Genomic DNA, 24,760 nt, shown 5'->3' on the forward strand with positions numbered 1-24,760 from the left:
ATAGTTTGCTCTTGATAGCAATTTAATTTTCAGTGCAAGCAAAAGCAAACATACCTGCTTACTGTCACACACACGACCAACATATCTGGAATAGTCAAAGCAAGTTCACCTCCATCTTCACTGCGGAAGCATCTTTCATAAGTGGCACTTAGTGTAAACCCTCTATAAATCAGAAAATGAAAAACAGACTGGAGATGGCTGAATTTAATAATATTAAAAAATCACTGTCATAGTCCTCTCTCTGTGTAAACGATGTTTGAGTAAGGCTTGCCATCACACCATTTCTTTCCTGAGAAGAGAGCTGAGCCTCGTTATGCATCATAAGTGTGCGTGCTCTGAGCTGTGGTCACTGTCGTGGCTGTCTTCATTTGCTAGAGAGTCCCCTGTCTGCTGGAGGGTGGCTGCACCAATCCCCGAGAGCTCCGAAGGGAGAAGTGTTCCTTTTTTCACATTCACCAGTTCCTTTTCTCGAGCGGCAGCTCCCTGCTGTCCTCCTTTTACTCTCTTCCATTTCATTCGCCGGTTCTGGAACCAGACTTTCACCTTTAATGAAGAAAAGGAACAAATAAAAGAAAGAAAGAAAGAAAGAAAATGAAATGGCATTTTTTCCCTCCTTTTGGGTCGCCAATGTACAAACAGCCCCTCGAAGACAGGCAAGGACACTGTGAAGGAGTGAATATGAAAATAAACCAGCACTGAATTTAACCAGATCCCATATTTATGATAGTGATTTAAACTTTCAGAAGATGCATACACAGTACTATATTTCATATTTTATGACTTGCAATATAAAAAGAATAGATGGGAAAGAACTCTGTCATTTTGGGTTGCTCAAAGGTACTTGGCTTTATAAAGAGTTTCTATGAAGATCAGCTAACATTTTAATAATTATCTTGGTCAAACATTTCTCCCTCTCAAGTTCTTTGACTTGACATCTAGCTGTCAATACCTGAACCAATTTAAAACATACTCAGCTGTTGGGGAAGCTACATCTTGAAGGACCATTCTGTGCCATTGCATTCACAAAGCTTTATATGACCACACCACCTCGGTGTGAGTTCACCTCAGAAACTTTATATTTCCAATTATATATATATATATATTTCACTTAAGCTTTGTAGACATAAGTTTTCCTTCTAAAATTTAATTGAATTTGCCTAATACACTAAAGTGTATATATAATAAAACAAAAATAAATAAATAAGCATTAAATGACCATTTATTTTCAGAACCAGAATAAAATTGGCATCATTTCATCTTCTTGTTTTGGAGGAACTTTATGTTCCTTTCACATTGTATTTCTCATCATTGTTTATTCTTATTAAGCTAAGTGGTGCTTTTACATTGCATTGATCTGTCTACTCCACTCAAAGTTACCACAAGCCTGAATTTTGTGCTTATCATCTCTAAACCTTTATATAAAACAAGCAAACAAACATAGACAACAGTTTGTGCACATGTAACCTGAAAAAGTACTGTTTAATTTTGCTTGTCTTTTAGGCTTATCAAAATGGACTGTCTAACTACAGTCTTCTTGACCTACCCATATTGATTCAAGAGACTTCAATCATTCATTCTTTATGATCATATACTATTCAATTGTCTGAATATACCACAGTTTATCCATTCTTCTGTCTGTGGGCACTTGAATTCTTTTTTTTCCCCCTTTTATAAATGATGCTGCTATAAACATTTTCACATTTGTGTTCTGATAAAATATGATAGAACTTCTCTAAGTGTATATCCAGGGATTGCATCAATGGGTCGCAGAGTATATGAACATTCAACTTAACATGATAATACAGAAAAACTGTTTTCCAAAGCTGCATCAATTTACCCCCCACATACATACATACAGTCCACTGTGTAAGAGTTGTTATTGATCCACATCTACATCAACATTTGGAGTTATTTGGAGTTACCAATTTTTTTCCAATGTGACTAAAAATGTTATCTTACCATGTTCCTACTTTGCATTTCCTGATTACTAATGAAGTAAAATATCTTTTTAAAAAAATATTATTTATTTATTTGAGAGAGAAAGCACAAGCAGGGGGAGCAGCAGAGGGAGAGGGAGAAGCAGGCTCCCGGCTGAGCAGGAAGCCAGAGGTGGGGCTGAATCCCAGGACCCCGGGATCATGACCTGAGCCAAAGGCAGCCGCTTAACCAACTGAGCGACCCAGGCGTCCCTGAAGTAAAACTTCTTTAAAATGATGCTTAAATCTTCTTTTGTGAAATGCCTCTGGTATGTCTTGTTTGCATTGAATTCTTTTTAATTTTTTCTTTACAGACCTTTAGAAAATGTTCTGAATGCTAAATTAATGCTTTGCACTTATATGGCTGCTACTATATTCTCTCAATTTATAGTCTTTTTCCTTTCCTTAAAGTGCCTTTTGATGATTGGAAACCCTAAAATTTAATATACTCAAATTTATCAATTGCTATCACTTTTACATCTTCATTAAGAACCCTCTTTCTCTCAAGGTCATTAAGATATTCTTCTATGTCTTCTTCTAAGAGTTTTGAGGTTTGCATTTCAAATTGAAGTGCTTAATTCATGAAATAATTCATGAAATTCAAAGAAAAGACCTAAATTTTCTTTATTCCATATGTATAACAAGTTGCCCAAAACTATTTATTAAAGAGTCCACCGTTTCTCCAGTGATCACTCTTTCAACTCCGTCATAAATCAAGTTTCCATGTATGTACAGCTTTATTGATGCACTCAATTTTTCTAACACTATGACAAAATCACAGTCTTAATTATTAAATTTCATAATAAGTCTTTATATCTGGTAGACATAGTTCTGTTTTAGTCTACTTCAGGAATATTTTGAATATCCTCCATTTTCATTTAAAAACCAGTATCAGTTTCTGTAAATGCACAGTGCTAAAGAGAAGGTGACGAGGAATCTATTAAATTTCCAAAAATGTATTTATTTTAGTGGTCTTCAAATCACAATACTCCATCAAAAGTAGTACAGTTTCCTCAGATGTTTGCATCAAAAATAAATAAATAAATAAATAAATAAATAAATAAATAAATAAATAAATAAGACATTTCTCAACTCTGGATTTTCATTGGCCTATGAGGCCATAATTGAACTCTTATAAATATACATTACTCTAAATATATATTAATCCATTTGACAATTTTAAAAAATAAGAAAATGTTGAAAAAGATTGATTAAAAACTCAGAAAATGTAATAAAAGAAGATTGGTTAAAAACTAGCTGATTGGGCTGCATGGCTACCTCAGTCAGTGGAGCATGCGACTCTTGATCTCAGGGTTGTGAGTTCGAGCCCCATGTTGAGTGTAGAGATTACTAAAAAATAAATAAGTAAACTTTAAAAACAACAACAACAAAAACTAGCTGATGGGTGTTCATGTGTTACTGTTACTTAATAGTGAAACGATCAGTAGTTGCCTTTTATTATATACCTATTTAAGGCTGGGCAACTATACTATAGGTGTTGTTTATGAACTATTTCTAATAGTCATGATTTTCTCCAGATACCTTTGACATTACTCCGATTTTTAGATGAGGAAGTTGAGACTCAAAGGTTAAGTAACTTGTTTAGGATTACACAGAGGGGAAAATGGGGTGCCAGAATTTAAACCTGGGGGTGGTTTGGATTCAGACTGGGCTTTTGTTGTTGTTGTTCCTGTTATGTTTCAAACTCCTACTTTTTAAGTATTTAGACTAGAGAAGTAAAGCATATAAAGTATGTGAACTCCATCCATATGATTACTATCATTCATGTAATTCTCCCACTCGATATAATTAGGTTCGTAAATATGACACTATTTCCTGTACTATAATTTAGGTAATTATACTACTCAATTTAATTACCTTTGCAAGCTTGACATTGCATGTTGCATTAGATCTTTTCCACATGAGTTGGGCTCTACTCCTGGCTTCACTTCTGAGTTTCTGTGTGAATTTGAGAAAATTATACTTCTCTCTACCCCAATTTTCATATTTGTAATATTGGAATAATGAGCCTTTCAAGATTCTCCATAGGGACATTTTCTCCGTGGACAATTCCAGATGGAAGAAACACATCATCATCATTGTCACCAAGAGCTGAAATATTCAGTCAAAATAATCTTAGCAGAAAATGGGAGGAATAGATTTCTTTTAAAATCTACACTTATTTCCTTTTCTGGGAGAAGGGGTACAGTAATTCTATAATAACAGTATAAAACCTGTTATGTGCAATTCTAAATGAGAAAAATGTAAGAATATGGTATTGATTTTAGAAGTTGTAGAGGCTATTTTGTGTTGTTTTCTGTGACCATGTGAAAATTTGCCACTTCACTTTTTTTTTAAAACAGACTGATAAAAGGCTTTCATAATTTTCAATGGTAGCTATATACGCCTACATACATGTATGGATATATGAATAAAGACACACACATGTATATGGATGTGAAAGCATTTGATAATTATACAGTAATTATATACTATTTTCCTTTAGAGATTAAATTACGTATTTGATACCAGAATGCCATGAAATTAATAACAGAACAAAAAACAGCAACAAATACATGATGGATACATATAAAAATGGAAAAATATCAAAAGTCAGTGTGTCCAGATTTATTTTCAAATATACTATAAAATATTGAGGTGAATTGAAATGAGAAAGATTTTAGGGAAAAGCATATGTTTTTCTACTAGCATCACAGTATTAAAAACAAATCTATAAACGTAATCCCAGATTATAAATCAATATTTCCACTAGATTATTAACACCAAGGTTTTATAAATAAACAAACTATAGTCTAATTTAGTATCATTTTATAATCCAGCTTCATTGGTTGAATTGAAAAAAACAGCTTTTTGTTTTGTTTATAAGTTAGCTAAAGTATAATCATTCAAATGCCTGACACTTCATTTTTAAAAAATAAATATGCTATTTATTTTAATTAAAGTTTACACGTGCATTTTATATATTAATCTGCATTTATAAACTAGACAGAGTAAAATCAATCTCACATTTCCTTGGTGACTTTCAAGCTCCATTTATTCATTCATATACTTGATATTAGTGAATGTCTAGCAACAGCTACTGTGTTAGATCAAAAATGGGAGGGATTAGAGGGAGGGAATGTACAAATGAATAAGACAAAGTCCCTGCCCTCAAGACATTCAGAGTCAAGAAAAGAAACACGTAAGGAACAGTTTACTGACTGTATATGAAAGCCTTTGATATAAAGATTAGCTTCATATTTTATAGAATATCCTTAAACTGTTTGTTGTTCTAGTTGGTATCGTTGTTAATCCACCATTAAGAGATTCTCCCAATGGTCCATGATATAGTAAAGAACTCTACCCCTATGGTCACTGTTCCACACGGCTATACTGCCACATAATTATTATAGCAAATTATTTCTTTCCTCTGGGAATCTCATGCTCTTGATATTATTGGCATCCGAAATTTTTGTCCTAGCAACCTAGAGCAATACCATAGGTTGCAGGAAATTGGGTCATCAAACATTTTGCAGATAATTAAAACAAATCTGTCCATCTTGGAGCATAATATATAAATTTTGTGAACTTTCATTATTTTTAACAGGGTCCTAAAGCCAATTTTAGTTTCTAGTATACAATTTCTCTGGAAAGTGCTAGATAAATGAGGTTTTTGTTTTTGTTTACAAATATTTCCTTTTTCAAGCTTGGATCTAAGGCAAGATTCCATATAAAGTGCATTTTGTTTTGTTACACAGTATGATTACCAGCTCAGATAAAAATAAATTCTTTATCCCAAGAATTTGAGTTATGAAAAAATACTATTATTCATGAAATCAAAGCAATATGAACCAAACCTTATAGACTCCTAACATCTACGCATACAGATAGCTTTCAAAAATATTCATATTAAAAAGTAACAAATATATAACAGCCTGCTATATTATGGTAGTGAATATTTTGCTCAGTTTGACACCTTACTTTTCAGAACATTTGCTTATTATGAAGAAGTCTCACTTGTTATCCCTTAGTATTTACATTTCCTGGATGATCAAACTACTGTTTAAATAAACAGAAAATCATTTGTTCACATCTTGACTGTTTTTACTGAAGAAAGCAGCCAAGTGATTTTTGCTGTGATTAATTTGTTTGAGTGACGTATTTCAGAATTTAGAAATCATATTTTGTCCTGTGAGAATCATCACTGCCATTTGCTAAACATTCGTTTTATCTTTTTATTTAATTTATTTAGTCATTCACATTACAGCCTTCCATATAAAAGTCCATAATACCTGTCCTTTTAGGGCTCACAATATATCACAGGAGAACACAAATGAAACATGCATCTGCAACTGCCACACAATTTCCTAAGATGACCAGAGGCAAACAGATTGATAGGATGTTAGACTACATAAGGCCATGACCCATATTTATATAACACCATAAATGTCTGTCTTTTGAAGAAACAATCGTTAACACCAAACATCTGGACGAAAACTGAATATTTCAGTGACATATCTAGAGGTTTCTAAACATCTGGAATTTGTAGATTTAATACTCTGTTTTCATTTGTATCTGGGCGCTTGAAATACTGTAGACATTATCTAACAAATATTTATTCACATCTTTACCACGTGAAAACATGCGAAGAATAATTTCATTAAGTACAATTTGCAGATTTAATCACATGCCCTGTGATTAAATTTGGTCACAGCAGCTATCTGGTAAGCCAAGGTAAACAGGCCCTGGAAAGACTTAACCAAGTAATTCAGTGGCAAAGTCAGCAGTTGAACTGAAGAATTAGAACCAATGCTCCATAAGGTAAGGATGAAAAATGTGGAAAAGAAATACTCTTCCTGCCTGAATAGATTTATATCTGATTAAGAGAAGGAATCCCTTAGCTATTTTCAAGAAGTGCACAGAAGCAGCAACCAGCTGACTGTGCTGTTTCCATAGCCATGCGACTTGGGGTTGGGAGGTACAGGGTGTATGTTTAGGAGGATGAAGGGTGTTACGACATATTCCATTACTAAAGCCTGAATTCTTGTTTAGAGGGCTGCCTTTCATGATTATCCTCTATTTTAGCACAATGTTTATGACCAATGAATCATTTCCTCACCTCTATAATTTTCAGTTTTGAAGCCTCTTTTTTTTTTTTCCTATTTAGAATGCTTGAGAATTAGGCTCACCAATGTAGTCATAAAATATTTACTATTTTGCATATTTTTAAACAAACTGAATACACATTAGCTACTGGGAGCCCTAGGCAAATTATATATTTCAAAAAAAATAACTTTTTTGAGGCAACAAATGAAATTCTCCATAATAAATCATATGTCATGGGTATAATTACAAGCCAATAGCACATTTCTCCTTTCCAAAAATGCAACCAAAGTAGTCATTCACATGATGGGCAAAATTTTCAGAGGAGTGATTCCTTTTAGTTGACTTTTTAGAAATGTCACACTAATAATGGATGCTAACAACAATACCTCTTTCTGTCATACCTGAGGAAATTCAACTCAAATGGCTTATTTCAATAATACTAATTTACAGTGAAAATTCATTATTCCTAATGCTATTTCTTACACAATTAAAAAATAGGTGTGCCTTTTAGTTATTTTAAGTGAAATACTGGTTACCTAAGCGTAGTATGAACATATGACTTCAGTAAATTTGTGTGGACACACCAAAACTAAATTAGGAAACTTTATCCTTTATTGTGTTAAAAAAATCCCTGACTAGCAAATCTTTAATACATAGAATTTGTGTATTCTGAGCCACTACCCGTACTTATTTTGTTCACACCCCTAGATCAACTAGAATGATGGCCTTTGTTCTCAACATTTTGACTAATCTCTGGAATGATGTTTAACAAGAGTTAGCAGCATATCACAGTCAGTATATACCATTTTGACTAACAGACTCTTCTAGTCATGATCTAATTAAGTGAAACCCATCAAATATAAGTATGTGGTTGAAACATAGGAACACACTATTTTTATCAGTACAGTAGAATAATAGGCAACTTCCTATGGTTCAACCCAATGAAATTAATATTCTGATTACTTCTAGACAAGCTTAACTTCATTATTATAATATATATGAAACTTCACTACACTCATCATTTCATTTACTAGATTTAGGGATCCTTCCTTAGACCTAGGATTATTTTAAGAAAGCGTAATAGTAATCATTACTATCGTATTCAAATGCACTGACCACAAAAAATAGTCAATAACCTAAATATCTGGAAAAAGTTCAAAAATTTAAAAACAAAACAAAACAAAAAACCAAAACTGTCCAGGGGCGCCTGGGTGGCTCAGTCGGTTGAGCGTCTGCCTTCGGCTCAGGTCATGATCCCGGGGTCCTGGAATCGAGCCCCGCAGCGGGCTCCCTGCTCGGCGGGAAGCCTGCTTCTCCCTCTCCCTCTGCCCCTCTCCACTACGCGTGCTCTCTCTCTGACAAATAAATAAATAAAATCTTAAAAAAATAAAATAAAATAAAATAAGAAGGTGATCCTGTGATACAATGCACGTTATGTTTCAGAATGTTATTGTTGGTTTACTGATTAAGTATCAATTAATATATTTGTTTCCTTTTTGAAGAAATCGGGAAATAAAATGTGGCAATTCTGAGATTAAAAAGAATTATCCTTATCCTTTCATTATATCAATTTGATGAATGCTCATAGCAAGAATCTGTAGAGCAAATTTTAATAAAGTTTCTAAAATAAAGGCTCATTTTATAGGTGTGTGTGTGTATATATATATATAGATATAGAGATAGCAATATACAGATATGTATCTATATGTATATATACACATACATTCATATATATGTCTGTGTATATATGTATATATATGTGTGTATATATGTGTGTGTATGTGTATATATATGTGTGTATATGTATATATACATATAGATACATATCTGTATATTACTATCTCTATCCACCTAATATTTAAAAAAATTGATTTGTTATATATTCTCAAGGCTGTTTCAATAAGGGTAAGGCCTTATTTTTCTGAGATTTTTTTCTACATTATTTCATGTTTGGATATCTAAATTTGTAAATTATTAGAGATCAATCAATTGCTTATTTCTCAGCCTTCTACATTATACAGGTAATATTTCTAAAAATTGACTTAGGAGAGAGTTAAATCATTGAACTTTTCTTTATAGATCTTGCTTTATAATTGATTGTCTTACATTACTCATCTTACTTCATAGCCTTTGTTTTGTAGTATGTAAGATAGTTCTGAATCTGCTTTTTGATTGTACATTGTCTCAGGGCCCCTGGGTGGCTCAGTTGGTTAAGCCTCCGACTGTTGATTTTGGCTGGGGTGGTGATCTGGAGGTTGTGGGATCGATCCCTGAGTCGGGCTCCCTGCTCAGTGGGGAGTCTGCTTCTCTCTCTCTTCCTCTCCCTCTGCCCCTCCTCCTGCTCGCACTCTCTCTCTAAAATAAATAAATCTTTAAAAAAAAAAGTCAAGATTGTGCATTGTCCATATGCATTTCTTTAAAAAAAAAAAAAAAAAAACAGCAGCACCCAGGCAATACCTCTTTCCATTACAATTGAAGATTCCATCATATGCCACCATCAACTCCTCCACCTTATGCTAACCACCATTTTTCTAGTAGGGGTCAACTCATGTTTAATCTTTTATTTTTTTATTTTTATTTTTATTTCTTTTAAGATTTTATTCATCTATTTGAGACAGAGAGTGAGCAGGGGGGAGGGGCAGAGGGAGAATCTCAAGCAGGCTCCCCCACTGAACACAGAGCCCGAGGCCAGGAGGGGCTCTAACCCACTACCCTGAGATCACGACCTTTGCCAAAACCAAAAGTCAATGCCCAACCGACTGAGCCACCCACGCACCCCTCATGTTTAATCTTTTAAAATAGCAGACACACCATGACTTAAGCAAAGAAACATCTTACTGTGACTTCAGGTGACTGTTAAATACTACTCTAAAGAAAATGAGGAAATACTCTAACATCATTGGCTTCAGAGGTAGTCTTGAATTACCTTAAACACACAGTATGTCTGGTCATGGAGAATAATTTATTAGCTAAATAACTAGAAGTATTCATATGAATTTATAGAAATAAACTTTCAAAGGACAGGGATTGTGTAAATTGATGAGCAAAAGACAAAACCACTGTTTATTTGGCCCATGGAAAATTCTCCTTCATAGTGATCCAAAAAACGGATGCCTATTTTGAAAATACTTGGCATTGAGCCATTTAATGATTTAGGAGTAACAAACAAAGCATAATCCCTCTCATTTCCACTAATGGAATATGATCCAAGTAGGTGGGATTTTCCATTTATCTTGGCAGAGGAATCATGAATTCGGTCTGTTTATTCCAGTAATCTTTGCTAGTTTACAAATCTGCAACATTGCACCTTTGATTAGCTTTGTGAAATGAAAGGATCTCTCCCATTCTTCCTATATTTGGCAGCTTTAGCTGTATAAAAATGTCCATTTTGTCACTCCTGTTACAGTTTCATGCAGCTGCCTTCTCTCTTCTTCCCACTGTGAGATATTACAAAATTGGCAGCAGCTTTCTCCAAGTGTGTCTGGACGGATGAAAAGGCCAGAATAAGCATGTCAAATGTAAAAATACCTTGGGACAGGAGGGTCTTTAGACTGGCTCTTCAAAATATTCCAAGTGGCTCTGCCAACTGAGGCTTATTAGCTGTTGATTGAGGAGGGTATGTGAGAATATGTTGTAAAATGGAAACTCTACGTTAGAAGCTGGGAGATACTAGAATGGTAACTTCCACACAACAGCATTATGTAATTAAAAATATTTGAAGCTCAACTGTGTTCTAGTATCTCCATTTTTATTTAACATAATTTTCTTTAATACCTATGTGCTAATGTGGAATTACTTTGCAGAATGAGCCTCTTTTTTTTTCTTCTTCTTCTTCTTTGACCTGATGGAGTTCAAAGGGGATTATAGACTTCCCTGACCTGTAAAGGCATTGCATTATGGGAGACACAAGCATTAAGAATCTGACTTCTTTGCAAAATTGCAGAACTATTCTTCAGGTAGGGATTTGAAAATTCAGGTCCTGAGTGATATTTAAGGATTTAATCTTACTTTTTTCCTTAAAGGAAACCTAATCATCCTAGCAAATCTGTTTTTTTATAGTAAGTCTTTATAATGACATGTACGTGGCCTATAATAAAATGTAGCAAGTATGTTGATTCATGATATAAACAAAGTAGGGGTATGTACAAATAACATATAAGTTATACATAGGCATATTTAATAGGCAATTATATAAAATTCCTAGATGAAAGTACATCTAAAGACTACTTCTGATTATAAATTAAATTTTCATTTAGGAGAAAGTTATTTCTGTGAAACAATTCCACCATAAATTATTATAGATTATTTAATATTTATTTTTTTCTTTTTACATTATACACATATGAATTCTACCTTTGCATTTGAGTCTTGAAAAGCTTTTACAAAGTCAAGAAAAAACATTGTAGGGGATTGAAAATTCTATTAAAGATAAGGAAAACACTGTAAAATATGGAGTTGGATATAAGTCTCAGGCTATTTTAAAGTATGGAAAGATAAATCTTGCAGAATGGAAATGAAAAAAGTACATGTCTATAATTAGAATATTTTACATCAGGAAATCCTATACAAGGGGTGTTATTTAAGAATATATAGGGTTAGGATATAGATTACATAGATAAGTAGGTATAGCATTAGTGCAAAATTAAAGTGATGGAATTGTTGTGTCACAATTAAAAGAAGATGAATGAAATGGGTTCATTTTATAATTCTATATTTATAAATTTAAAAGCCCAAGCTTGAGAAAATAAACTGAAAATATCTCACTGGGACAAAAGCTCTTGCATCTTGAAGGAATATGCTTTCAGACCTTTAAGAAGAGTAAAATTGATGACTGACAGCATACAATATTTTTCTGATAAATTTAGCATAGTAAAATTCATCCCAGAAGATATAAATAAAGCCTTCAGATACTCAATTTAAGATACTGCGTGTACACAGAAGTCTAGGAATAAAATGAAATCTGGCAGAATCAGGAACATTCTCCTATACAACCCTGTCATTCCTCTCTTGTAATATTCAACACTCATCACGATTGTTAGTACTTCATCAATCTTTGCCTCTCCCATGTTCTAGCAAAAACTTGTCTAGCTTATTTTAGCAAGGTTTTACTTCTAGCATCTAACTCAACAAATATTTGTGTTACAAAATAATTAATTCACTATACCTTGAACGGTAGACATTTCCCCCCTTTGGTTGACAACTGTGTTTTATAGTTTATGCTAGAAATCCTTTCATACCCATTATGACATATAAACCTGAGTAGAAGCAAGAGAAGGTAGTTTTAATTTCCATTTTATGCCTTAGGGAGATTGTTACTGGCCTAAGAATACACAATTCCAATTGGAAAATCTAGTCGTTTTGTTCAAATTTTTATCATAATAATTCACTTTTTTCTTACTAACACATAGTGGCCCTCTAAAGACTTAATTTTGATTGTGGGAATTTGGATTCCATATAAATGAATCTCCTTTTCATATTAACTTGCAAAATTGGAAATAAAGATTTATAGGATAAAAAAATCTGCACAAAACAAAATTTCAGTTCTTTGAAAATCCAATTATATCTCAAGGATTTTTGTTTGTTTGTTTTTTCCCCTATGACACTTTGGTTAGATCATTTCAGTAATGGCCTCCAACAAATGTTGCCTTCCTTCCGTGTATCCATTCCTTTAGATGGTCCCCTTCTACGTCGACACTGTGCTTGGTCATATGACTTGCTTTAGACAGTGAGGCATAATAAATGTGAGGTAAGCAGAGTCTTTGAAAGCCCTTGTACATTGGAGTTTTTCTTCTACTTCTGGCAATGCTTCTATCCCCATTTGAAAAGTCCCAGGGAACCTATCAGAAGAAGATGAAACCACACACAACAGAGACAAGTGTCCCAGCTGAGGCTATCTAGACCAACCAGCTCTTCAAACCCACCAGGTGACTACAGCTCTATGAGGGATTTAGGTAAGTCCAGCAGTGTAACTATCCAGTTGAGCCTCGTCAAAATCACTGACCTACAAAATTGTGAGCAAACTGAACGTTGGTTATTGGTTAAAACCACTAAGATTTTTGAATGGTTTGTTACATAGCAAAGGCTAACTGATACAAAACTGAAAAGGGACCTTTAAAAAACAAAAACAAGATTAAAATTGTGTGTGTGTGTGTATAATTTTGCTTAAAATTGCATATCATTATTTTCTATAAATGGCAACTCAGGAAGAAAAATACATATCGAAAATACCTAAAAAATTCCCAGACCAAATTTCTAGAATTGCTTATAAAAATAAATTACTCTAAACCAAAAGTGAAACCTCTGCCTTATAATCAGATAATCACAGGTAACCAAAGCCATCCCCAGGATAGCAAGCACAGAATCTTCACTTTTCTCTTGACTTCAAGAGTATAGTACTGCATCCCATTATTTCTGTAGCTTGGAAGCAAATCCTAGTTTGTTTCCTTTATGTATCATATAAAACATGATTGCATTTCCTAGAATTCACTGATATATATAAGGACATTAACATGTAATTCCTCCCCACCCTTCTTTTCTTTATCTGCTCCCAGTTTTTAAAAAAATGAAAATAAAACAGATGTCCAATAATGTAGATTTTGGATTCTTCTTTCCAGCATGCCAAATGTTGTACACTTACGGAGGGAACTTTGTATGTGAAGTTCAAGGGAAGGAAAATGTTGTGCTTTATAACTTAGGTACTAGCCATAATATTTAATAAAATATAAGCTGCCAATAAATAAAACCACATAAAAGTGTTTCTTGATATATTCCCACTACCCAGAAATATCCTACCAAAAGCTGAAATCCAGAAATTAAAAGAAGGAAAGCAGATGATTTAAGAAATTGGATAAAATAACTTGCTCTCCTACGATAATATTCATTTGTCCACACCCTGTTGGTATTTCTTTGGTTCCAATGGGATCCCTGGAGAAGGTGCATACAGTGAAAGAGGAAATGAGACTCCAGTCCTAGGAGTGCCAATCATAACTGCACTGTCCATAAAGATGTTTGGATTTGCCTTTCAGGAATGTTTTTCCAAAGATTAGCGACTGTTAACCATCAGTAGGCTAGATTCTCCCAGGGCAAATCAGAATCCATAAAAAGAATGCACTGGGAGCACTATTGGAGCAAATAAAATCCAAGAAAGGACCTAAAATGTAATTAATTAAAAAGCATTTTTTAGGTTTTATCAACTGGGGTCCACGGATCATCAATAATTTCAAAGTGTTCTCTAAGTGAGTCGACGCCAGAATTTAAAATTTTTGAGAACAATATAATTTCAAAAATCTTTGGGAAATATTTACCAATGATCTATATGCCCTTGCTCCCATCATTTCCCAGCCCCCTTGAACTTAAGCGGCACCACTGATGATTTCCGGACCTTAGAGTATAAATGGAAGTGACATGGGTCATTTCCAGGTGAAAACATTTAAAGGTCAATGCATGAACCTCCAACTCTTTCTTACCTCCTGTGGTTACCGAGGACACCACATGTCGAGATGCCAGAGAGTCAGACTGTGTCCGTGAGTGAGTGATTGTCTGCAATGCTGGACTTGTAAAGTTAGTATGGAGAGTGAGCAAATAGTGAACTTTTTTGTTATGTCACTGAGGTTTGGGGGTTAATGTGTTACATAGCAAACCCTGTCTGAGCAAGAGGAAACTAACATGGGGTTGCAGCTTTCTATTACACCAAAATAAGGAGATTTTAAAATACAAGCAAACAAGATTGCTCACTGTATGCCATCATTATATACAAGAAATAATTATTTTTAAACCAAAATATATAGGAAGGACACAATTACAGAATAAAGGATGATTCCTTAAACTGAATAAATGTAGTTTTCCTTAAAACAATGCTATCTTATCCTTAATTTTGTCATTTTGCTGGGCCAAAACTTCATCATGGAATAGAATACCTGTCTTCCAAATGGTATCTAAGAACCACAGATCTAAATATTTCAGAAATGGTGAGAGAAGACTGTTGACTCAACACAATTAAAACTACCATATCACAACAATGTCCAACTTTACCTGTCTTTCAGTGAGATCCAGATTCACTGCTATCTCATATCGCCTCAGTCTGGTCAGATAATTATGATGGGCAAATTCTGCTTCAAGTTCTCTGATTTGCTCTTTGGTAAAAGCTGTCCTTTCCTTCCTGGGTTTACTATTGACTTCTGACTTGTAATTTCCTTCCTGGGAGTCTGGAAAAAAGAAAAAAAAAAAAGTAAGAGAGAATTAGATTTACTTCATTCATTCAAATGCATTCAATCACATCATTCATACCAGGAGCATTTACTAACTACTTTTTCAGATACTGTGTTAGACATGGGAAAAATAGAGAGCAGTAAGACTGATCTCACAACAGAATAAGATACATTTCTTTTTCTTTTCCTTTTCTTTTTTTTTGATCTCCTCTCATGTGACTCACAGCCTAACTTGCAAATTGTCTACTATTCTTTCAAAATATGAACAAAAAACGTAACTGCTCTTAATATGATAAAAAGATAAATAAACCGCCTCTGGAACACAATTTTAGATGTAAAATTGTGTTTTATAACTTGTTTAACATGTATACTTGGGATCTAAGTAATCTAAGTAGGATTGAACTTTTTAATTCCTAAAAAAAAAAAAAAAGCATTGACTTAGTATATGAATATTTAAGCAATTCGAATGTTTAGCAACTGGACCACAAAAGTCAGTTCAAACTCAGACAAGCATACATAAGAGTGTGTGCGTTATTTACTGACCTTTTAATTTCTGTTTAAGTTCAGTCTCTTTGAGGGCAATAGCAATGCGATTCTTTTATTTTGTATAATACGTATTCCAATGTGGAATCTATAAATAAAATTGTGTTCATATAATTCAAACTATGAAAAAGTTTTTAAATGTATTTTCATTACATGTGAAATAAACAGAAGATGCACAATACTAGGGTGCCTGGGTGGCTGAATGAGTTAAGCCACAGACTCTTGATTTCAGCTCAGGTCATGATCTCAGGGTCCTGGGATCATGACCTGAGCCGAAGGCAGATACTTAACGACTGAGCCACCCAGGCACCCTAAAATAAGTAAACAAATCTCAAAAAAAAAAAAAAAAAAGATGAACAACACCTAACAAAAGCTACCCAAACATCAAATCTCATAATGCCATTTACAAATAATAATAATTTGGAGCATATTGTTCCATCTTTTTTCGTATGCGTTTAAGACATAATTAACATATAGTATTTCACGTATCCTTATCATATCCCTGAGATGTAGGTTAGAAGACATTCTTAATATACTGAAGAACAGAATGTGAGCCTATAATGGAAAAAAAATCCACATAAACCAGTAACAGGTAATCATACCAGCTCTACTAGTTCATGTTGAATCTATCTTCACGGAAATAGCAACATGATCAAGGTAAGTGGTGTGTTTGTGCTCTCTGAAAATTTACTTCAATTCTCTATTTTTGAGCATGTGCACATAAACTGTGACATCTTTAGCAGGTGGGAGTACAATGAAGTCTTCTATGAGCCCAAATGAGAGAAGCGAAATAGGAAAAATGATGGTTAATCAAAGGTTACAAAGTGTGGGGCACCTGGGTGGCTCAGTCAGTTAAGCGTCTTACTCCTGATTCTGGCTCAGGTCATGATCTCAGGGTTGTGAGATCGAGCCCCCACACTGGGCTCTGCACTGGACATGGAGCCTGCTTGAGATTCTCTCTCTTTCTTTTCCTCTGCCCCTCCCCCATCTCTTAAAGAAAAGGTTATACAGAATGACATTTTAATTTTTTTTAATTGACAAATATGGTATACTTTAGAAAAGACCTTTTTGGGCAACATCTGTTTTTTCATCCAATGATGCTTAAATATGCTAAGTAATACATATAGATACATTAGTATTTAGTATATATATATGTTCTTTTCTGTCTGGCGGGGACAGTCCCACTGAAGTCAAGAGGGCCCTGCATAATGGGAATCCACCAGACAAGGCACTCCAATGTAAACAGTTATGTTCTGACTCTTACTGAATCTCCGTTGGCCCGATGCAAAGTTGTGCAGGTCCAGCAGCAGCAGCAACTACAAACAGTCTGCATCGAAATTTTGGTGCACTGGCCATTACTTTTCCTCTGAGGGATCACAGGAGGATTCACTGATGTCGTGGCACAGTTGCAAATTTCTCAGATTTCACTGAGCACATTTCTGGGCTTGTCACACTTACCCGTGTTGACTGGCTCCCCACCTTGGCAGAGCAGGCAGGGCTCAATTCAGGGCAAAAGTGGCTTGTGATATGACACACACGGGCTTTACTGTATACTAAGCCATGGACTAGGACAAGAGAAGTTCTGTAATAGATGACGTGGAAGCTCTCAGATAGGCTGTGCTCACACGATGCCAACTTGCCTGACTCAAAGTGGAACCTCCAGTCATCAACCACTTATTTTTTTTAGCTACAGATCTGCCAACCTCTACATCTTTACAGCATTTAGCTATTCTGCGTGAGCAAACCTTCCTGATGATTGAATTTTTTTTCATTTAATGTTTCCATTGGCCGTCCTGGCAGACTGCAAATGCAGTCACAGCCTAGAATACTCAGATAAGTACCTCTCACAGGATCTATATTCCCATGTGAATCAAAAGTATTATTGCCAATCTGGAGCCATGCTCAGTCTGAAATCTGCAGATGATTATTCTTTATATGGGGACAATACTCTTTTCCTTTCTGTAAAGCAACTCTGGAAACTGACAGCAAAGCCAGAGCATTTTTTCTTATGAGCAATTCAATTTGAATGATTCATGGTCAACACATTCCCTTATATAAGCATGAATGAACAAATTCACATTGAGGAAAGTCTATTACTTTGTTATTTTTGAAATACTTTAACTTTTGTAGTATTCAAAAGTACTTCAAAATCAATACATACATACACACACAAATACACAAGCGCACAGAACTTGGGCCAAGGCTTGTAAGAACGGTCACTTGGAGTGGATCTATATACATGCCCATTGTAACTAGAAATATACAACAGGAGGTTTATATATCCAGTGACTGAATTTAAACAAAAGTCTGGCTATAATTCAACATTTAAATCCAAAAGCAATTTATTGAATGCCTGAATTCCAAACCAAAGTAGCTCAGCGAGTAAAATCCAGTGACTAAAACAATGTGAACTGTGCACACTTACACTTAACATAATTGCACGTGGAATAATGACATTGTACCTAACTTGACAAAGAGTGGGTGTGTGCTTCCTGAATTCATCACCTAAGAGAGAGAAAGGCAACAGTTGAGGTAGCACCAATGTCAATTAATTCTGTGTACACTTTCATCCGTGTATTCGTGATTCTGTTGTGGTTTTCACCCATGTTGCTCCCATATTTTCTTTCCTATTGAAAACATGCTCCTTGGAACTACATTTCTGGACTTGTATTTCCTATAAACTCGGATTTTTAAATTTTCTTTTTCTTTTTATTTCCCCAACATGTCCTGAAGCCCATCATTTGCTGACCCTAAGGCCTCCACTGCTATCACCTGACTAGTTTTTCTTTGGTGGAAAATGGGTGGGAGACTTGGACAAGGCTTTTGGCAAATTGCACACCAGCTTCCATCTGTTTTCCAGCTGTTTCAACTGAGGCAAAAATCCCTCCGTTTTCTTCAACCTCCCATATCCTATGCCAAATGGTAGGTGTTGAGGGGGGAATCTGGAAACTGCCTTACTTTCTTCCCTACAACCACAAACAAAATGTCACCATCTGTACAGTATATTCCAAAGTAAAATATTACAATTGTTGTTTCTCGTCTCAGATACTTTAATGCACATGTGGGTGCACTCTCACACTCCCTCGCTGCTTGGAGGAAATGTTGACTTATGTGTTCAGGTAGAGTTGGCAGTCCCAGTTCCCTAACCTTTTGCTCCCTGGGACTATGCTAATGGAAGAAGTCTGCAATACTTCCGTGGAGGATAAAAATTGCCCTCCAAGGATCATTTCTGTCTAGCATTTAGAACTTCTCCACATGTGACTTTTTATTTCCCCTAGTGCAAGAGGATGCCAAAAGATAATAATGTTTTATTGAAGACAAGTAATGTAAGGGCTTGGTCTGTTCACTAGTGGCATAGAATGCTTTTTAGCAAAAGAGAAATATTAAAGTATGATGGAGTATATTTTTTGGCTATCCTGGGTAAGCTTATTAACTTGTTTAAATGAAGAACATAATTTACCTATGTCTGTAAAATATCAAAATGTAAAGGAATGTCTCTATAGCTTAGACAACAATGAATATTTATTCCATATTCTGAAGGAAGAATAAATACTAAGCCATTGTCTATTTTCGTCCTTTGCAACTTCTTGTATCAATGTTTTGTAATCTATTCAAAATGACAGATATTCTGTTATTATTAACAAAGCTGAATAGTTAGTATAGGAAGCTAATAATTATCTTTACGTGGAATAAGGATTATGGATGGAGGCAGGGAAATCTATAAATAATCCTATAGATGCTAGTATTTTCACATTTAAGTGGGAAATAGCCTACCCTATGGGAAATTTATCCAACTTGCTACTCCAGCTTCTTAATGAGTAGGAATTTCAGCCTCTCCAGATTTTTTTTTTCCCAGAATAAACAACTTTCCCCCAGGGGTTCTTAAATCCTTTTGCCAATCCATGATCCACTCTCCAGATTTGAGAACCATAGCCATAGTGAGCTACTATTACTAATGAATAAGTCATGATGGTACAGGAAAAATGCGACTGAAAACCACTATACTCTATATAGAATAGGAACAGGCACTGAAAACATCCGCTATTTCTTGCACCTTTGATGTGAAAAACATACAGTTACAATAATAGTTTCTCTTTACTTATAAAGCAAACCCAAATTTCAAAGGCCATTTTATAGTTTAGTAATAGTACCAGTAATGGTAATAGTTGTATTCAACATTCAAAAATCATTCTATGGAGTTCCTTGCTCATTGCCTCTCTGATTATTAGTCAATCATTTATTTCAATTCCCTACTTTTTGTGCCCATCAATGTATGAGTCCATTTTTACCTTACAGCCTCTTCTTAATGGAGTCCCTTTATTCTTAAAGAATGACACATTAACAATTGATTTTAATTTCATTACCTTGCCCTTCTTCTTTTTTTTTTTTTTTAGATTTTATTTCTTTATTTGAGAGAGAGAGAGTGTGTGAGGGCGCAAGCAGGGGGAGCAGCAGAGGGAGAGGGAGAAGGAGGCTCCCCGCCAAGCAGGGAGCCCAATGCTGGGCTCTGTCCCAGAATCCTGGGATCATGACCTGTGCCAAAGGCAGCGCTCAATCAACTGAGCCACCCAGGCGCCCCATTACCTTGCCCTTCTTATTATTTATTTACTATGTAGTTCTTTCTGATAGTGAGAGGATGTCAACCTAATAGTTCTTCCTCTATGCCATAAATACAAAGTAAAATACACAAAGAACTAACTATTTTGATGAAATTAATATTGCATAATTCCAAATATATTTAATAAAACAGTATTTTTGTTAAAAATTTAAAAAGAGACAAAGACACACAAAATGGGAACACATTACAACTTACTTGAGTTAAATTTAGCATAGTTTTAGTTCCCACTACCAAGTTCAAAGTATTTAACACAAAAACAAAACCAGCATATGTCTTCTGGGTAAATGTAAACTTCTTCAATCTTGCTACATACTTCTAGGATTAGAAACTGGTTACAGATGCCCAGAATTGACTTTAAGCCTCTTGCTATATCCCAGAGAGAAAACACAAACTACAGAAATACCATGACTATCTGTCTATCAAAAGAAGGCACACGTACATGTTTGAACTGTGCCTGCTAGCAAAGGACTTCACAACAATCACCATTTGCACCTCCAATGGAACCCCTAGTGAAGAGCTTTTGACATACAGCATTCCATTCCATTTTTCTGATCCTATTAGTTTAAAGAATGTACCCTTCCTCTGAGATCTCATCAAATGATCTTTGTTTCTTTCTTCCAATGCTTACCACATTCTGTCACTATATATATTCTTTGTTTCCTCAACTAGGATATAAATGTTTGATGCATACTACTGTTCTCATCTATTCAGTAGTTGGAGGCAAACATAAAGATAATCCTGGCAATGACGTTTACATCCCAATACATGCAGAAGCAATAGATAAGGGCCTGAAGAGGATGCAAACTTGCATAGGCACTCCCACCCCCATCCACCTCCTATTAGCTCTTAGATCAAGAAATGGCTTGGAGTTACACGGTGTTACTGTATCCTTGAGAGAATAAGGAGGGAAAGAAACTCTTTTCGGAAATTAGGGACAATAAGTAACTTGGCAGTGCCTGAAGAATGGTGACATTTCTAATTTACAGCCGTCAAAAGGGCAAAGGATTTTGATCTCTTATGACTTCAGAAAACACCATTACAGATTTTGCAGTGAGGCACCAAAAAACTCAGTATCAATTCTGCTAGCAGCTTGGTAAATTCCTTGAACATGTAAAAGGAGAGCTTCCATAAAGGTTTTTTGTTTTGTTTTGTTTTGTTTTGTTTTGTTTTGTTTTTCTTCTGGAAGACAAGCCTACATCTTCTAAGAGTGTGAGGGCTTGCATTTATGCCATGGTTCTGAGCCTTTTTTGTCAAGTCACCATAGTGACTCTTACATATTTTTATAGCAGTATCTCTTATAATAAATTATTGAGCTTGTTATTCATCTCCATGTCTGCTTTACTTCTCTGAACTCTAGACTCCAGCTAATCTAAGATTTAAAAATGTGCTTTATTCATCTTCATATTCCCAATATTAAGCACCTAGCTCTGAATCTCTGCTGGAACTTTGATTTTCATGCTCTGGTTGTGGATTATGATTCCAGTGATAATCCTAAGGGGTTTTGTTCTGTTATCAGAATTTAAATAACCTTCAGCTTAAAAAAAGAGAAAGCATCACAGCAATGTTGCTTTATATTAACTTTTCAAAGCACTTATACGCATCAATTAATAGCAGATGGGGACAAGGAATATTACTTACATTTTTATCTATAATGATATCTCTAAAGATGTTGAGGTAGGAAAGCACCAAATCAGTGTCACTATTATAAAATTTAAAACCAAGGAGACTGGGGGCTCTGGGTGGCTCAGTCAGTTAAGTGTCTGACTCTTGGTTTTGGCCTCAGGGCCCTGAGATGGGGCCCCACGCATAGGGATCTCCTGTTAGGTGGAGCCTGATTAAGATTGTCTCTCTCTCTCTCTCTCCTTCCCCCTCTGCTCCTCCCCTTCCCCAATCCCCTGCTGTTTGCTGTTTGTGCAGGTGCACGCATGCTCTCTCTCTAAAGTAAGTAAGTAAGTAAGTAAGTAAATAAATAAATAAATAAATAAATAAAATATTTCAAAAAATGAGGAGACTAAATGTTATACAAGTGAAACAGACTGCACACAGATTATAATTACCACCCTTAGTGCTATTGATTGACATGCTGGACTGCACAGTTCTTGTTACATTTATATTCAGTGAAATATGAACATATTCAAGATAAAATGGTGGTGATGGCTGGCCTGGGCATTGTAGAATGTTTAGGAGCATTCAGGTTTGTACTCACTAGATGCCTTAGCAACCCTCAAGCCCATTTTAGCATTGTCAAATACTATACAGGACTCCCAGTTCAATTTAAAATCCAGATATATAACAACAACAAAAATCAAGATAAACAATGAATATTTTTAGTATAAGTATATCCCAAATATTGCATGGAACATACTTATATTAAAACTATCAAAAGTTGATCAGAAATTCAAACTGAAGTGGGCATGATGTATTTATATTGGCTAAATCCTGGCAATCCTGTCCTGGTTGTGGCATTCAAAAATGTTTCCAAATATTGCCAAAGTCTCCTAAGGGGAAAAAATCTCTCCCAGTTGAGCCCCACTGCACACAGGTAATACCTGAGACAAGACATCGTAACTCCAAGTTACACAACTCTCTCTGGGAGTGACCAGACTGATTCAGAAGTCAAGGTGAATTTCTTAGGTGTAAATAATACCTTCTTTACACTATGGCCAATCCTTGTCTCCTTCAAGCCACTGACTGGATTGTCTGATGATAAAAATTGCTCAACAAGTGTTTTTGTCAATGCTAATTTATCCAAATATGTAACTGCAGAGTAAGTGTCTCTAACAACTTCAGAGAATTATCCAGACAAGACAGCAAAATGGTGCATATGAAATTGATACATTTTTTTTTGCCATTTCCCTAAGCTATACTTTCAGAGATGTGTTAAGTGTCAATAGATTTCAGATGAGAGCATTATGTTTCTATAATACATCAAAGCACATAAGCACTAATACTAATTTAATTATTCTATTAAATATATTATTTAATTAATAAATCTGGAGCATCTTGATATGCATGGATTTTAGAATCTGAACAGTCCCTACAAATCATCAATTTGTAAACCTACTCTATTTATATATGAGAAAAATGAGACTCAGAGTGACTAAGGGGCTCACTAAAGGTCCCAAACTGTCATACAATGTTTCTGGCCTCCAGTGTCAGTTACAGAAACAGACATAAATACATTGTCAGAACTCCCTAAATATCCTTTACATCTTGCATGGCCTTTTCATAAGAACAAAGATTTGAGAAACACCACTATTTAACTGTGATACTGAGTATGGCTATGAAAGCTAAAATCCACACAGAATCTTTATTACCCAAGATGCCAAATGCACAGATGTTAAGAGCACAGTCTCTGCCACTTGCTTATTCAATCACTAACCATCCCTTTTTCTCATCTTTAACACAGAATTAAAGTAAAATGGATTAAATTAAGTAAATCATTCGGCACAGTGCCTGCATATTGTGGGCACTCAATAATCAGTTGCAAGTTCTAGCCATTAAGGAAGGACCCTAACATTGCATCCCAGGACCTCAGTAATTGACAATGATAGACTGATAGAATCAGGTTTTAGAAGGCTTTTTTTTTTTAACTGTAGGAAAATTTCCTCTCTCTAAAATAGATAAATAAATCTTAAAAGGGGGGGGGCACCTGGGTGGCACAGCTGTTTAAGCATCTGACTCTTGGTTTCCATTCTGATCACGATCTCGGGGTTCTGAGATGGAGCTCCTAGTCAGGCTCCTCGCTGGGCAGAGTCTGCTTGGGTTTCTCTCTCCCTCTCCCTCTCCCTCTGCCCCTCCCAGTCCCAGCTCTCTCTCTCTCAAATAAATAAATAAATAATTCTTTAAACTGTAGGAAAATTTCATTCTGAAAATAGAACTCAACCTAAAACCTAAGAAATTTAGAATTTACACACTAATTAGCAAACTTCTATTTTACACCGAAAATTAATGAATCCCTAAAAATATCTGTGTGTTACTTTTGATTAGTCTACAGATAAAATTAAGCTTAAGGTTTAATTATGATTTTCCAGTGAAACTGTTGAGGTGACAGTTTATACGTCCCGTGGGAACAATGTGTGGATTTCTGGTTTCTCTGAACGTTTTTATTTAAAAATTTGATAAAACTCAACTAAACCCGGCAATCCAATAAACTAGAGTCAGGTTATGTGTGTGTGTGTGTGTGTGTGTGTGTGTTTCTTCTCCTTTAAAGAATCCTGACAGCCATCTACATGGATTTAGATAGTTTAGGTAGGTAGGAGTCACATTCTGTTTTGATGTTAGAGCATACAAAATGTTTAGCAAACACT

General features: G+C 35.0%; 1 protein-coding gene across 1 annotated transcript in view; it reads right to left on the reverse strand.

Moving 5' to 3' along the window:
- Positions 1–318: 318 nt before the first annotated feature.
- The window catches only part of MEOX2 (mesenchyme homeobox 2), a 63,686-nt gene continuing 39,244 nt past the window's right edge, over positions 319–24,760 (reverse strand). Inside the window, 2 exon segments of the mRNA XM_021689716.1 lie at positions 319–543; positions 15,114–15,286. Coding sequence (XP_021545391.1) covers positions 319–543; positions 15,114–15,286 — 398 coding nt within the window.

Source organism: Neomonachus schauinslandi, chromosome 12 (assembly GCF_002201575.2).
Source record: "Neomonachus schauinslandi chromosome 12, ASM220157v2, whole genome shotgun sequence".
In the NCBI taxonomy this organism is placed as follows: domain Eukaryota; kingdom Metazoa; phylum Chordata; class Mammalia; order Carnivora; family Phocidae; genus Neomonachus; species Neomonachus schauinslandi.